The following is a 16,283-nucleotide window of genomic DNA, read 5'->3' on the forward strand; positions in this document are numbered from 1 at the left end:
AATACTAGACCCCTCCCCCCATCCTGTCCCAAGCCCAGATCCAACTGCATCCCCAATTCCATCCTGCATCACTGGAAATCTGATGTAACTTGTTTGAGTCTAGCCCTTCAAGTAAGGGCAACACAGCTATCACTACACCAAGCATGGAATTTACTTGCTTCAAATCTTCAGTCCATTCCTTAAAAATACTGGGTCTGACTGACACCTTCAAGAACTACAGAATTTAGAGAGAATCTTAACCTTCAGAATATTATACATTGAATTGAACTCAGATTAACTATTTCATAATATAATGTAGGTAATTACTTTAAAATCAATTCCTAATCAGCAATTAAAATCCAATTACAAATAAAGGGCCCCAAAGATTTAGGGTCAAGAGGTACTCTTGCTCATGACTAAAACCTAATTAAAGAAAATCAGAGATTTACTTCTGAAAAGGTAAATCATAAATAAGCCACTTACTTGCTGGATCGTGGAACTACCATCTCTGCTAATGTTTCATATTGTTTAACCCAGTCATTGTAATTTGACCTACAGAATAAATAAAATATAATTCAAGTCTAATGCTACAACAACAATGAAATGAGGGTAAAAACCTAATGGGTCACCAAATGCTGGAAGAGAACCCCTAAATATTAAGACAGTATTGCAGTATTTGAAAAATTTTCATCTTCTTGCTAGTCAGGTTTCCCTCTGATAGTTGGAGGACATCAAAAAGTACATGAAATAGGGAACTTGGTCCCCTCTTGTCCTATTTTTCAGGACACAAAATATTGTGAAGGAAACACTGTTAAATGAGAACTCAAAATTAAGGAGGAACAGTATATTATTTTTAAACATATTTTCAAATTCACTTGTGTATATGAGGTCAGCTTTTTTTGTAAGAGTGAAAGGCAGAGATTTTTTAAAAAATCAGGCACAGCTACACAATAATAATTACATGTTTAACATCTCTCAGAAGATCTCCAAAACGTCTGACACTGTTCAATGAAATCTCTCAACACTTTTTTTGGGAACTGGATAAACAGAAGTACAGAGATTAAGAACCAGTTTTTCAGAGACACAATGCACCCAGAACTCAAGATTAGCATGATGGGATATGTGAAGTGTTTTGCTCTTGTTGTGGGCAATGAAACCCATCCCTATACAATCTGACCAAAATCACTAGTCAAAGTCAGAAGGAAAAATATGTTCTTTACTCTCACTTTTCTGACTACTGCTACTAGAATAGATAATATTGCCTTTACTATGGTGTTACACTTAGTAATTCACTATTCAGTACGAATTATTTAGTAAAGTTGAACTTGTATATCATAAATTAGAAGCCCACCATCACCTCTCCACCTCAAGAGAGACAGCTTGGTGACGTAAAGGCAGCAAAACAAAATGCCTAAAAGTTTACTCAGCTTTTGATTCAAGAAATATTCAGTTTGTTTTTTCACCCTATTCGCTCTTAACAAAAAAAAACAAAAAAACAAACAAAAAAAGATTTGGATTTTCAAGTTAGCACTTTGGCAGATAGGCAGATTGGCAGATTTTCAGTTTGAAGCTATTACTTTCAAAAGTTATCTATATAGTTCTCAGCATGTACCTGACAATTCCTCTTGACACTCATACCAGTCAGAGCATTGCTTAAGATGACTTAGTGAGGTTACAAGACCACTGAAAGAAATATTCCTTAAATTGCTAGTGGTTCTACATGAATCTAAAGACAATATTCAAGCTCTTTGAGAAGGTAATATAAAGACACTAAACAGATTTAATGTAATGTATTAAAAAGCTGATATAAGCTAATATTTAAATATCACGCACATTAGTAGTAAGTACATATTTTAGGAAAATGAGAAAAGAAATCCCAAATTTCATTCAGTATTTTGCTGGGATTTTATTATTTTATATGGACAACTTTTGTAATGTTAACAAAAGGTGTCATCTTTCCATACAAAACATTGAGAGCCTAATTTCAAATTTCCTATCAGGGCATCTGTTGATAGTAAGAACCTCCTATGAAAGGGCTATAAATTAGCAACAGCAAGAAAATATCCACACAGACTCATTATGCCACAGGTGAACATTTAAAGATTTGCCTACATTGTTTTCAGTGTCAAGACTGTCCAAAACGCCATACTATAAACCACCCTTTCTTACCACTAACAAAACACATTACATAACTTACATTTTTGCATTTTGGTTATATTTTTACTCAATATTTGGTACCAGGAGATTACTTACTTTGGTACAACTACCACCAATGTAATTAAGTATTCTGAATCGAGTACAAAGTCCTCTTTTTTTACAATATCAGCCAGGCTTCTAGTTAGTAAACTTCCCCTGTAGAAGAACAAAAACTGCTATGGTCAGTATACAGTTCAAATCTTAAATTTGGTCTCATTAACTTTCAGTATTTGGTTAATAACCTTTGTAAAAGTACTTCACTCAAGAACTAATCACTAGTTTGCACAGTGCACTTATTATTCTTTCTGTACCTGAAGTTTCTGTAAAACAGGCTACTTATAAGTTACCAGTGGTTCCACTGTCACTACTACAGCCTCTATGGAGTGGTAGCAGCTGAGAATCCTGACCAATGCATATATGGGGTGTGCGGGCATCAAGTTCCTAAGTCAATTATGTAGTGGTAGGCTCCATTTTCAAAAATGACTTAAGAGGCAAAAGTACAACTGACTTTCACTTAGGAGTCTAAATCACTTCTAATAAAAGGTATCCTTGATGCCTGTATGCATCTCAGAGCCAGTGGGCATGCCCTCCCATAGAGCATGTGACTGAAGTGTGGCCATGCCTGCACAGAGAAACACAAGGTCTGATGACATTTAGGACCTTTTACACAAAGAAGGGAAGGACAGAACGTTGCCCTTAGTTATTTAAAGTTATTCTGACTCTACTTTCACTAAGTTTTATCTTTACCCATCTAAGATGTTATCTCTACATTGCTTAACTAATCTGGACTTTTGAGGACAAGTCACCTGTTACTGTTTGTACTTGAGGACTATATTAAATGCAATATTAATTGGTTTCTTCAGACCGTAATTATAAAAGGAGAAACTTCTTTTAAAGAAATTTAGGTAGATATTTATATCGTAAGAAAACTGTTAGCAACAGAATCATGAAATTAGTAGCATCACGCAAGTAGAATACTGTTTTCATATAGCTACTGTGAAGTAAAAATAGCTATTTTAGGCTTGTTCACCACAGTAAACAAGCTAATTTTCATGACAACCAGAATTCTGAAACAGGCACCTCTAAACCTATCAAGTTGAAATATAGTACCATATATTCACATTACCAACACTTGGCAGTTAAAGAGCCATTTCTTTGTTCTGTATTAGCAAGGTCTAAGATCACTTACGCATTCTTTCTTTCCAAGTTCTGAAGATTGCCTTTCAGATTGTTATATGCTGATGCTCTTGATTTTAAGTCATTGTCAATCTGGGTTACTCCCTTTAAAAAACAAGATTCAAAAACCAAATTGTTCACTTTAAGTCTCATAAAAGTATAAATTTAGCAAATAAGTTTTTTTTTCCAAACAGTAAAGAAAAATCTACAAAACTTAGATTTCATTATTTATAGCAGGCATTTAACAACATTGGAAAAACAAAGCACTAAACAAGTTGTATTGATACACAATTCTAAAACTAGGAATTTATTGCAAATATTTAAGGCAATCCAGTGAGTAATGTAGGCTGGAACTTACCATTTATGAACCACAAGTGGACATGCTGCTTTTGTTTTCAGAAGTGTCCTGTAGCGATGCATATTTAACTCATCCCCCCCTTACCAAATAATATTTATCTGTATTTTTTTCACACCAACTATTTTTACAAGATATTTGATTTATTCAAGAAACTTTTAGAGACCCTACTATTGAAACTGCTCGTCCATTTTGTTTGGTGATTCTATAGCACATTATATGGCCAAGAACACTATATAATAGTTGCAGGAACAGTTTACCACACACGCTTGTACCATATCTCCCTCTCATCCATTTAAGAGGAACTGACCAACTGACAATAGTGAACAGGCTATTTTCTAACACATGATCTTCACTTGTGTAATCAAAAAATATGAGCTGTGATCCTATTTAATCCCCTTCCCAATAAATGTTCATATAACCTTATGTCCACTGATGGGAGTTCAGACATGTTGACCTGTATTAATATTAGATCCTCCAAGTTTAGCTTCCAGATGGTAAAAGGAGTACAGTTTTTGAAACTTCCAAGTAGATTCTCTCTTCACTATTACATACCAAGCTATCTACTTACTATACTTTTAACTTCCTCCTGCTTGGCTTTGATTTCTAATCGTATTATTATTTCTTCTACCAAGCCACTCCTTGGCCAAAGGATGTGAGGCCTTGAATTTAGTATGATTCAAAAAGGGAATGGACATTTACATAGATTTCCACAATAGTTAACAGTATTTTAGGAAGCAATATAAAACTTCATGCAGTAGGCGGAAGTCATATAATCTACTCCCATTCATATCTCTACTTGATACAAATTGGCTTAAAGCCTGAAATGTAGTTTCTTATGCCTTTCTCTGAAGTATATGGCACTGGCCAGTATCAGAAACAAGAAAACTGGAGTAGATGCACCATGGGTCTAAATCCAGTAGGAAAATTCCTGCTCCAATTCTCAGATTTATACTACACCATTCTGTTGAAAATGAAGCAGTTCCCTGATTGTACACTTTGAAGGGAAGATGTAACAAAGTTTGCATCAAAATGTCATTTGCCAATTTCCTTTAGGAAGTTTCAGTCTTGTTTTATATCTTGGCATAACATCAAGCTACCTCGCTTCAAGTCTGTAGCGGTTTGTTATAACTAAAATTAGGGGAATCTGTTTCAGCATGTTTCATGAGAGTTTTTTCATTTAGTAAAGACTGCCATAGGATATTTTGGCTTGTGCTGAAGCTGCACTGGGCCGTGTCCAATATTGTTATTACTGGTCAAAAATCAAAGCTTTTCAAAATTAAAAATCATAGAGCCGGATTTATTTCATTACCTACAGATAATTGGGTATGTCTTACCTCCTTTCTTTCCTCCAAGATTATTTTGTCCTCTTATTCACTCATTGCTCTGGGTCTGATTATACCAAATTGCATTAGTCTAGGACTGGGTGGGTAATAATTTTTAATGGTAAGTGATCAAGGGCCATACTTCTGTGGAGGAGGCGCAGGATCTGGGATGGTGGGTGGGGTGTAAAAGGAAGTCTGGCTGAACAAGGGGGTTATGATTTGGGGCCAGGGAATGGGGTACGGGTCAGGGAGGGGGTATGAATGCAGGAAAGGATTCTGGTCAGGGGGTAGAGCGTAGGCGTGAATGCAGGGTCTGGGAGGAAGTTGTGACCTGGAGGAAGTGGGGAGAGGGGATACAGTGGGTTTGGGTGGTGGCCTGGGTCGGGGAAAAAGAGTGGAAGAGGCAGGCTCTGGCTGGGAGGTACTTACCTAGGCGACTCCCAGGCAGCAGCTCTACAAGAACCCTACCTGTGTGCTGGGTGGGCTGCTCCACATTGCTCTGCTCCAGCACAGGAAGGCAGGAGGGTGGAAACGAGGAGGTTTCATTCACTGCCCCTGCCTTTAGCAAAATTTCTCATCTCCTTTGGGGAATTTTGTTGGGGGGAAAGCTTTCTGCTCCCTGCCCAGTTTGCAGAGCAATTAGCAGCCTGCTGTTTAAAGCACATGCAGCTGCTCTATGGTAAGGGTGCTGGCAAGGTGGCCATGGGCCAGATCAGATTTGCAAGCCATCTCTAGCCCACCCCTAGTCTAGGTGCTAATTTCAAATAGAGGGCATCTTTGGCATTACAGACAGATTCTCTTTCCATCTCAGGGCCATCTTGCTATAAGATTCTATTAAGCTTTATGTCTAACCACACCTCTAGTCTCTTAATATTGCCTACTTCCTCCCTGGTGTACTCTGCCTTCCAGGTTTACAGTGTCATTGTGGACCTTTAATGAACTTTTGAGCTTAGACACAGCGATGGTAAAATAGATATTCCTTTATCAAATGGAATTTAGGAAGAGAGTTTATATTTGGATTTCACTGACATTCAATACAGAGTGTTGCCACATAGAATCATAGAACACCAGGACTGGAAGGGACCTCGAGAGATCGAGTGTAGTCCCCTGCCCTCATGGCAGGACCAAATACTGTCTAGACCATCCCTGATAGACATTTATCTAACCTACTCTTAAATATCTCCAGAGATGGAGATTCCACAACCTCCCTGGGCAATTTATTCCAGTGTTTGACTACCCTGACAGCTAGGAACTTTTTCCTAATGTCCAACCTAAACCTCCCTTGCTGCAGTTTAAGCCCATTGCTTCTTGTTCTATCCCCAGAGGCCAAGATGAACAAGTTTTCTCCCATGACAACAGCCATTTCCACTATTCAATCATTTTAGCTAAACTGAGGAGGGGAGAGAGCATATGACCATGTGCCAACTGAAACTATATGGTCAGTCTCTTCAATATTTAAAGCAACCCCATATACCATCCTTTTCAAGTCCTGAAATACTCCACCTCAGCCCATTCAAGTTATAGCAATATGAGTTTACATAAGGATGTAAAAGGTTAACCAATTAGTCCATAAGCATTAAACTTACTGTTACGTTAATCGACGTTTATGGTTAACTCCCAGACCTGGTGAGGCCTGAACCGCGTCAGTGAACTGTTAAACAATGTAATTTTAATTGTTTAACCACTTAACTTTTTAAACAATATTCACATTGCTAATTTGCTCAATATTAGAATCAAATTAAGGGCTGTTAGAACTCAGGGTTCTGATGTTAAACTTGAAAAGGCATGAAATGGTTTCCATTAAATACAAGGTTTACATTTTTATTCCATGGTTTTCAGTATCTCCACTATTAAAATTATCCAATGCCACGGCTGACAACATGGTGATAACTGTATAAATATATTGTGAGAGAGATTGTTATTTAACAACTATGTTAGCCAAAAATGTATTTGTATTTATAGAGTTAAGGATTACAAAACGCTATGAATTCCATCAAGTCAATGATGTCTGAGCACTGGACTTTATGTTTATATTAACATATCCAGGCTTCTACCTCCACTCCTCATCTACCCTGAAATAACAGAAGTGAAACACATAGCAAAATTAATTATTCTACTTCCATGAAACATCCTTATTTCCATTTCTCTCCCCCCATTAAAAAACAGAGCTATGTCTCCATTGTACTCACGGATACAAACTTTGTTGATTTTTTACCATGATTGCTTCCACGGTTAGGGTTTTTGTTTGTTTGCTTGCTAGCAACAGATACCCTGGACCCATTCCCAGCTACCAAGATTATGTCTCAGGGACTAAACTCAAAATCACTTCCTCAATGCGCCAGAGAACACGGGAGCTTATAGGCCAGCTTCAGTAGCTTATCTCACTGGTTCCCAAGGCCTCAGCTACTATGTTCTTCAGGTTACCTACTTTGCCAGCCTACACTTCACTAACTTTTGCTCCCTGGTTGTGGGGCTCAACTTGAGGTGTCTCAAATCCCTGCTCCATGATTCCATGGAATAGTTCAAGGAATGTGCACTGTGATCAAAACAACTTCCCCTTGTGGGAAAAGCTTCATAGTCATATGGTAAATGAGAACCAGAAGTTATGTTTAATGCACAAGATTTTTATATCCCTTCCAAAATATCTCAGGCTTCAGGGTTTAAGGTAATCTTTCACTATTAGGAATCAGCATGACACTTTCATGTGGAGCAGATTACACCACATCTGCCTACAGTGAGGTTTCACACATTTGGGGCTGGCCATTCTCAGACAGGACACTGGCTGACTACATGATCCACATTCTAATGGTGGGCAATTCCCATGCAGTAAGAGGCAAATGTAGGCAAGTCCTGAAAGGAAAAGGTGACAAACAAGTTGTCTGGCCTTGGCTGCAGCAAAACGGTACAATTTCATGCCATCTAGAAAATTCCCAGGTATGCAGCTGCAGAATTGCAAAGTCCATAGAACCTGGATTGAGATCAGTGTGGCTGGTCAGCCCTCAGAACGATCATTTCATGCTCTCTACAGACTTAAAAAAACCACTATCAGTTCATCTGCAGTTTTCCTCAACTCATAAAATGGATGAAAAATATTGCCCCCCCCCCCACCACCCACACACACACACACACACACACACACACACACACACACACACACACACACACACACAAAATCAAAAGCGAGTTTGTGGTGCACAGTTTTGTGGAAAGTGGGCAAGAACTTTAGCAACTTCCAAGACAGTGGGGAAGTGGGAGAGAAATCAGAGTACACTACCCTGCCTACATCTGAGCTATGCAAAACGCAATTAAATTAAACTTATGTTTGTGTAGTTCTCTACACAATTTCCTTTCCCCCGCTGCTGGAGAATTAAATTTCGATTACTATTTTTATAGCTAATTTCCATAGCAGGACCAACAACAAGAGAAGATTTAATAGCAAGAACTCCATACTCTTATTTATTAAACAAAACCAGATTTCAGAAACAGTTCATTTCCTCAAGTATCAGCTCAACAAGACTTTCACAAATCTACCAGAAAAATTATTGTAAAGCTTTTTTCCAGGGTTTAAATGGATCAACATTTTATATCAGATTGCCAGAAACAAGTTGTCTTAACTTCTGCTGCTTTCTTCAAGAATCCTCCCAAGGTCCATTCCAGTTCTAATATTGTATGATTTTATTAATCCAAAAAACTCATAACTTTATATACTTTCACATTTTAACTAGAGCGGTCAAGCAATTAAAAAGAAATTGGTCTTAGCTAAGTGAGAGGTTAAAAAATTAATCACGATTAATCACACTGTTAAATGATAGAATAATACCTCAAATACTTTTGGATGTTTTCTACATTTCCAAAAATATTGATTTCAATTACAAAGTATACTGTACTCACTTTTTATTTTTGTTTGCAAATATTTGTGCTGCTAAAGCGAAACAGTATGAGGTGAATTGAAATATACAAGTACTAATAATCATTGAATCATAGGACTGGAAGGGACCTCGAGAGGTCATCGAGTCCAGCCCCCCGCCCTCAACGCAGGACCAAGCTCCGTCTACAGCATACCTGACAGATGTCTGTCTAACCTGTTCTTAAATATCTCCAGAGAGGAAGATTCCACCACCTCCCTTGGCAATTTATTCCAATATTTGACCACCCTGACAGGATTTTTTTCCTAATGTCCAATCTAAACCTCCCTTGCTGCACTTTAAGCCCATTACTCCTTGTCCTGTCCTCAGAAACCAAGAGGAACAAATGTTCTCCTTCCTCCTTGTGACACCCTTTTAGATATTTGAAAACCACTATCATGTCCCCCCTTAATTTTCTTTTTTTCAAACTAAACAAGCCCAGTTCATGAAGCCTGGCTTCATAGGTCATGTTCTCTAGACCTTTAATCATTCTTGTCGCTCGTCTCTGTACCCTTTCCAATTTCTCCACATCTTTCTTGAAATGTGGCGCCCAGAACTGGACACAATACTCCAGCTGAGGCCTAACTAGTGCAGAGTAGAGCGGCAGAATGACTTCACGAGTTTTGCTTACAACACACCTGTTAATACAACCTAGAATCATATTTGCTTTTTTTGCAACAGCATCACACTGTTGACTCATATTCAACTTGTGGTCCACTATGACCCCTAGATCCCTTTCCGCCATGCTCCTTCCTAGACAGTCACTTCCCATCTTGTATGTATGGAACTGATTGTTCCTTCCTAAGTGGAGCACTTTGCATTTCTCTTTATTAAACCTCATCCTGTTTACCTCTGACCATTTCTCTAACTTGCTAAGGTCATTTTGAATTATGTCCCTATCCTCCAAAGAAGTTGCAACCCCAACCAGTTTGGTATCATCTGCAAACTTAATAAGCGTACTCTCTATCCCAATATCTACATCATTGATGAAGATATTGAACAGTATGGGTCCCAAAACAGACCCTTGCGGAACTCCACTTGTTATCCCTTTCCATCAGGATTTAGCACCGTTAACAACAACTCTCTGACTACGATTATCCAGCCAATTATGCACCCACCTTATCGTGGCCCTATCTAAGTTATATTTGCCTAGTTTATCAATAAGAATATCATGCGAGACCGTATCAAATGCCTTACTAAAGTCTAGGTATATGACATCCACCGCTTCTCCCTTATCCACAAGGCTCGTTATCCTATCAAAGAAAGCTATCAGATTAGTTTGGCATGACTTGTCCTTCACAAACCCATGCTGGCTATTCCCTATCACTTTATTACCTTCCAAGTGTTTGCATATGATTTCTTTAATTACCTGCTCCATTATCTTCCCTGGGACAGATGTTAAACTGACCCTAATTACCTGCTCCATTATCTTCCCTGGGACAGATGTTAAACTGACCCGTCTGTAGATTCCTGGGTTGTTCTTATTCCCCTTTTTATAGATGGGCACAATATTTGCCCTTTTCCAGTCTTCTGGAATCTCCCCTGTCTTCCATGATTTTTCAAAGATCATAGCTAAAGGCTCAGATACCTCTTCTATCAGCTCCTTGAGTATCCTGGGATGCATTTCATCAGGACCTGGTGACTTGCTGACATCTAACTTTCCTAAGTGATTTCTAACTTGTTCTTTGTGTATCCTATCTTCTAAACTTACCCTCTCTCCACTTGTATTCACTACGTTAGGCACACCTCAGACTTCTCAGTGAAGACCAAAACAAAAAAGTCATTGAGCATCTCCGCCATTTCTAAGTTTCCTGTTACTACTTCTCCCTCCTCACTGAGCAGTGGGCCTACCCTGTCCTTGGTCTTCCTCTTGCTTCTAATGTATTTATAAAAGGTCTTCTTGTTTCCCTTTATGCCTGTAGCTAGTTTGATCTCATTTTGTGCCTTTGCCTTTCTAATCTTGCCCCTGCATTCCCGTGTTGCTTGCCTATATTCATCCTTTGTTATTTGTCCTAGTTTCCATTTTTTATATGACTCCTTTTTTATTTTGAGATCATGCAAGATCTCCTTGTTAAGCCAAGCTAGTCTTTTGCCATATTTTCTATCTTTCCTACACAGCGGAATTGTTTGCTTTTGGGCCCTTAACAACGTCCCTTTGAAATACTTCCAACTCTCCTCAGTTGTTTTTCCCTTCAGTCTTGCTTCCCATGGGACCTTACCTACAAGTTCTCTGAGCTTATCAAAATCTGCCTTCCTGAAATCCATTACCTCAATTGTGCTGGTCTCCCTTCTACCTTTCCTTAAGATCATGAACTCTATTATTTCATGATCACTGTCCCCCATACGGTCTTCCACTTTCAAGTTCTCAACTAGTTCCTCCCTATTTGTTAAAATCAAATCCAGAACAGCTTCTCCTCTGGTAGCTTTTTCAACCTTCTGAAACAGAAAGTTGTCTCCAATGCAGTCCAGAAACTTATTGGATAGCCTGTGCCCCGCTGTGTTAGTTTCCCAACATATGTCTAGATAGTTGAAGTCCCCCATCACCACCAAATCTTTCATGAAATCTCGGTCATGAAAGTTGAACTTACAAACGTAGAATTAACAACAAAAAACTGCACTCAAAAATAAAATATAAAACTTTAGATCCCACAAGTCTACCCAGTCCTACTTTTTGTTCAACCAATTGCTCCAACAAGCTTTTTTAATTTTCAGGATATAATGCTGTCTGTTTTGTGTTTACAAAGTCAAAGTCAGAAGAGGTGTTCACTCTCTTATAGTCAGCATCACAAGATATTTACATGCCAGATGTGCTAAAGATTCATATGCCCATTCATGACTTAACCGCCATTCCAGAAGACGTGTCCATGCTGATGATGGGTTCTGCCTGGTAACAATCCAAGGCAGTACAGGCAGATGCATATTCACTTGGAACATCTGAGTCAGATGCCCCCCAGCATAAGGCTGATTTTCTTTGTTGATGGTTCAGGTTCTGTGGTTTCCACATCAGAGTGTTGCTCTTTTAAGACTTCTGAAAGCATGTTCCATTTCTCATTTCTCTCAAATGTTGGAAGGCATTTTAGATTCTTAAATCTTGGATCAAGTGCTCTAGCTAGCTTTACAAATTTCACATTAATACCTTCTTCCATTTTGTCAACTCTGCAGTGAAAGCATTCTAAAAATGAACAACATATGCTGGGTCATCATCCAAGGCTGATATAACATGAAATATATGGCAGGATGCAGGTAAAAGAGCAGGAGAACTCCTGCCAAAGAGTTCAATCACAAACGAACAATTATTTTGTTAAATGAACATCAACAGCATGAAAGCATTTCCTCTGGAATGGTAGCCAATGCATACAAGTGCTTTGGATATCTGGCATGTAAATACATTCCAATGCTAGCTCCAAAGTACCATGTGAACGCATTCTCACTTTCAGGTGACATTGTAAACAAGAAATAGGCAGCATTATCTCCTGAAAATGTAAACACACATATTTTTCTGAGTGACTGGCTGAACAAGAAGTAGAACCAAGTGGACTTGTAGGCTCTAAAGTTTAACATTATTTTGTTTTTAAGTGAAGTTAAGTAACCAAAAAAAAAATCTACATTTCTAAGGCACAATTTCATGATAGAGATTGCATTACAATACTTATATGACTTGAATTGAAAAATTCTATTTCTTTTGTTTTAAGATTTTTATAGTGCAAATATTTGCAATAAAAATAATATAAAGTGAGCAATGTATACTTCATATTCTGTGTTGTAATGGAAATAACCATATCTGAAAATCCAGAAGAACATCCACAAAATTTAATAAATGTCAATTGATATTCTATTATTCAACAGTGCAATTAAAACTGACATTATTTTTTAAAATGATAGTTAATTTGAGCTAATTATGAGTTAACTGTGATTAATCCATGGTCCTAATTTTAAACACGAACACATTGCATATAAAATATTAACGTCATGCAGTTTTTAATCAAAGCCAGAAGCTAGCCTTCATACTTCCAGTAAGACTAAATACTGTAGACACAAAATTTATGGAAGTTTAATTACCAAGCCTAGAAACATACAAGATTATTGATAAAGAGGTTTTTTTAAGTTCTTTATCTAATTTAGGAAATGACAGTTACTACATTCTGAACTGCACATCAAACTAAGTGTCAGTTACATTCTGGATCAGCTACATACTCGTATAAGATAAATTTAGCAAGAAATTCAAATCAGAGGTTCTTACAATGCAATCTGTTAACTAAGGAATGCACCATAATTAGGGCCCTACCAAATTCACAACCATGAAAATTACAGACTGTGAAATCTGGTTGTGTGTACCCTTTTACCCTGTAGTATACAGGTTTCATGGTGGGAGATGAGTCTCTCTTAAATTGAGGGTCCTGATCCTAAGGATGTTAAAATATCATTATCTGGCTAATCATCTAGTAGATGCAATTTGTATCAACTACAATTAGTCAATAAGTGCTGCTGTACAGAGCTGCAGCAGGGGTAGCTCCAGGAGCTGACTCCAGCTGGTGATGAGCAGTCCTGGCTCGTGCAGGATCCAGAGCCACCTGTGCTGCAGCTCTGCATTTTAAGTGATCAGTGCTAGTTGAGACTGTTCGGTCCTGGCTCGTGCTAAGTCCAGCAGCCCCTGTTTATAGTGGACAGCCCTGACTGCTGCAAACAGGGCTGCTTTGCAGCAGCGTCCCCTATTTCCCCCCTGCTGCCTCAGAGGCATGCAGCACCCTGGAGATGGTGCTGGAGGGAACTGGCTTTTAAATCCCTTGCTTGAGTCCCCGCTCACCCCATGGACCCTGTGGCACTTCTGCTTTTGAAATGTAGAAGAGCCCCAGAGGGCTCTTGTACCTTTAAAAAGCAAAAGAGCCTACAGTGGGAACAGCGCGAGCGGGAACTCAAGCAGTGCCCACTTGCGCCGTTTTTTTGCTGTGCCTCTGCCTCCCCTGCCCCCCATGGAGATGGTGCTGGAGGGAATCAGTTCCTGCTCCCTACTCCCTTGCTGCCTCTCTCTAATAGAGGCAGCAAGGTGGGGGTGCGATTAGTCAAGTCACTACTCAACTAGTCGCTAACATCCCTACCTAATCCAAAAGGGAGCTGCAGGTGGGTTTGCAAGGAGTATGGGCTGTGCTAGTGCCACCCTTATTTCTGCACTGCCTTCAGAGCTGGGTGGCAGGTACTGACTGAGGATCCAGCTCTACAGACAATAGCACAGAACTCTCTCCTGTTGCACAGCTCTGAAGGGACAGCCACCAGCAACAGCAGCACCACAAAAGAGTAGCAGTACCACAACCCCTCTCCAGTAACTCTGCCACAAATCCAATACTGTGCATTTTCAATAGATGAAATCATGACATTTACTCTTTTAAAAATCCTATTATTGTAAAATTGATCAAAATGGACGAGAGCTCTAACCATATTTACAGAGCACGTGTCAGCCTTCTGGCACTGATTCTTCCTTTTACCCACAACCTACTTCATCATTCTTTTACGGGTTTTCAGAGACAATTCTCCTTTGTGCCCTGTGCAGATGCTTCTGTTTTCTGGATTTTCTTTTGGGCAAATACCATCATTAGCTAGTTCGGACACCACACAAAGGGAACAGAAGCAAACAGAAAAATACGCTGGTGCTATTAATGCAGTGAAAGTATATACTGAAGTTTCCTGTTGTTTTAATACAAAAAGCAATAACTTAAGGGGTCATATTTGCTCTGGCCTGTGTATTCTCACTGAAATCCAGGAGATTGCACAGGGTGAGAACAAATTTTGCAGTGGGGGGGGGGAGCACAAATATCAAATGTGAGACATAACCCATCTGTCCAACACATAGCATAGACATACGTTTTATTTGTATATGGTCTCATTGTATTTTTTGCTGTGGCCAATAATACAGTTGTCACAGAACAGGTAATAGATGAAGGGGAGTGACCCTTGAGGAAAAACCTCTAATTTCATAAGAAGCATGGAGTGGAAAAAATTGAGAATCATTGCCAAACCACATTCTTGCAGCAAGCATAACAGCAATACAATATATATGTAGTTTGAATTAGATGTGATCTTACCTTTGCAATTATTTCTGAAATATTCTTCAGAGACTGTTTGATTGGATACTTGGCCATATCCCACTGGAACCTTGTTATATAAGTAACCAAGTCAACTGAAAGTGTGAAGGAATGAAATGTGTTAAGTTTGATAATAAAGATAATAGACTTTGATACTTTGTTTTCCACAGTATTATTTCTGATAAGAACATAACAACAGCCATACTGGATCAGACCAGAGGCCCATCTAACCTAGCATTCTGTCTTCCAAAAGTGGACAATGCCAGATGCCCTAGAAGGAGTGACTAGAACAAGGAATCATCAAGTAAACCCCTCTCCTGTCACCCATTCCCAGCCTCTGACAGAGGCTAAGGACACTATTCCTATCCATCCTGGCTAATAGCCATTGATGGACCTAATCTCCATGAATTTATCTAGTTCTTTTTTGAACTCTGTTAAAGTTCTGGTCTCTACCACATCCTCTGGAAAGAAGTTCCACAGGTTAACTGTGCTCTGCATGAAGAAAAACTTCCTTTTGTTTGTTTTAAACCTGCTACCTATTCATTTCACTTGGTGACTCCTAGTTCTTATGTACATAACTTTTCCTTATTCGCTTTTTTCCATACCAGTCCTGATTTTACAGAACTCTATCATATCTCCCTTAGTCTCCTCTTTTCTAAGTTGAAAAGTCTCAGTCTTCTTTAATCTCTCTTCATACGGCACCCATTCCAAACTTCTAATCATTTTTGTTGCCCTTTTCTGAACTTTTTCCAATACCAATATATCTTTTTGAGATGAGGCAACCACATCTGGACGCAGTATTCAAAATGTGGGTGTGCCATGGATTTATATAGAGGCAAGAAAAAAATTCTCTATCCCTTTTTAAATGATTCTTAACATTCAGTTTGCTTTGACTGCTGCTGCACATTGGAGTGGATGTTTTCAGAGAACTAGCCACAATGACTAAGATCTCTCTCGAGTGGTTATAATCAAATTAATCCCTATAATTTTGTATGTAGGGTTGGGATTTTTTACTTTGCATTTATTGACATTAAAATTAATTTGCCATTTTGTTGCCCAGTCACCTACTTTTGTGAGATCCATGGAAAGTACTGAGAAAGACTGCAGACTTTCAAATATATTGGCCCCGTTACATATATTAATGGCAGGGGTGGGGAACCTAAGGCCCAGGGGCTGGATGGGACCCATAGCTTGCCTTAGATTTGGCCCCCGAGGCTCAGGGCTTCTCCCTCCCCTCCCAGCACTGGAGATCTCTATGCTGGCATTCCAG

General features: G+C 38.9%; 1 protein-coding gene across 4 annotated transcripts in view; it reads right to left on the bottom strand.

Moving 5' to 3' along the window:
• ATP6V1C1 (ATPase H+ transporting V1 subunit C1) overlaps window positions 1-16,283 on the bottom strand; it is a 106,245-nt gene that overhangs the window by 11,952 nt on the left and 78,010 nt on the right. For all 4 annotated transcript variants that reach the window (XM_075920259.2, XM_075920258.2, XM_006122399.5 and 1 more), the window contains 4 exons: window positions 15,014-15,108; window positions 3,365-3,456; window positions 2,233-2,331; window positions 463-531 (listed from right to left, as the gene is read on the bottom strand). In XM_075920259.2, the coding sequence (XP_075776374.1) occupies window positions 463-531; window positions 2,233-2,331; window positions 3,365-3,456; window positions 15,014-15,108 (355 nt within the window). The remainder of the gene's footprint in view (window positions 1-462; window positions 532-2,232; window positions 2,332-3,364; window positions 3,457-15,013; window positions 15,109-16,283) is intronic.

Source organism: Pelodiscus sinensis, chromosome 2, assembly GCF_052426305.1.
Source record: "Pelodiscus sinensis isolate ZL-2025 chromosome 2, ASM5242630v1, whole genome shotgun sequence".
NCBI classification, from domain to species: Eukaryota; Metazoa; Chordata; order Testudines; family Trionychidae; genus Pelodiscus; species Pelodiscus sinensis.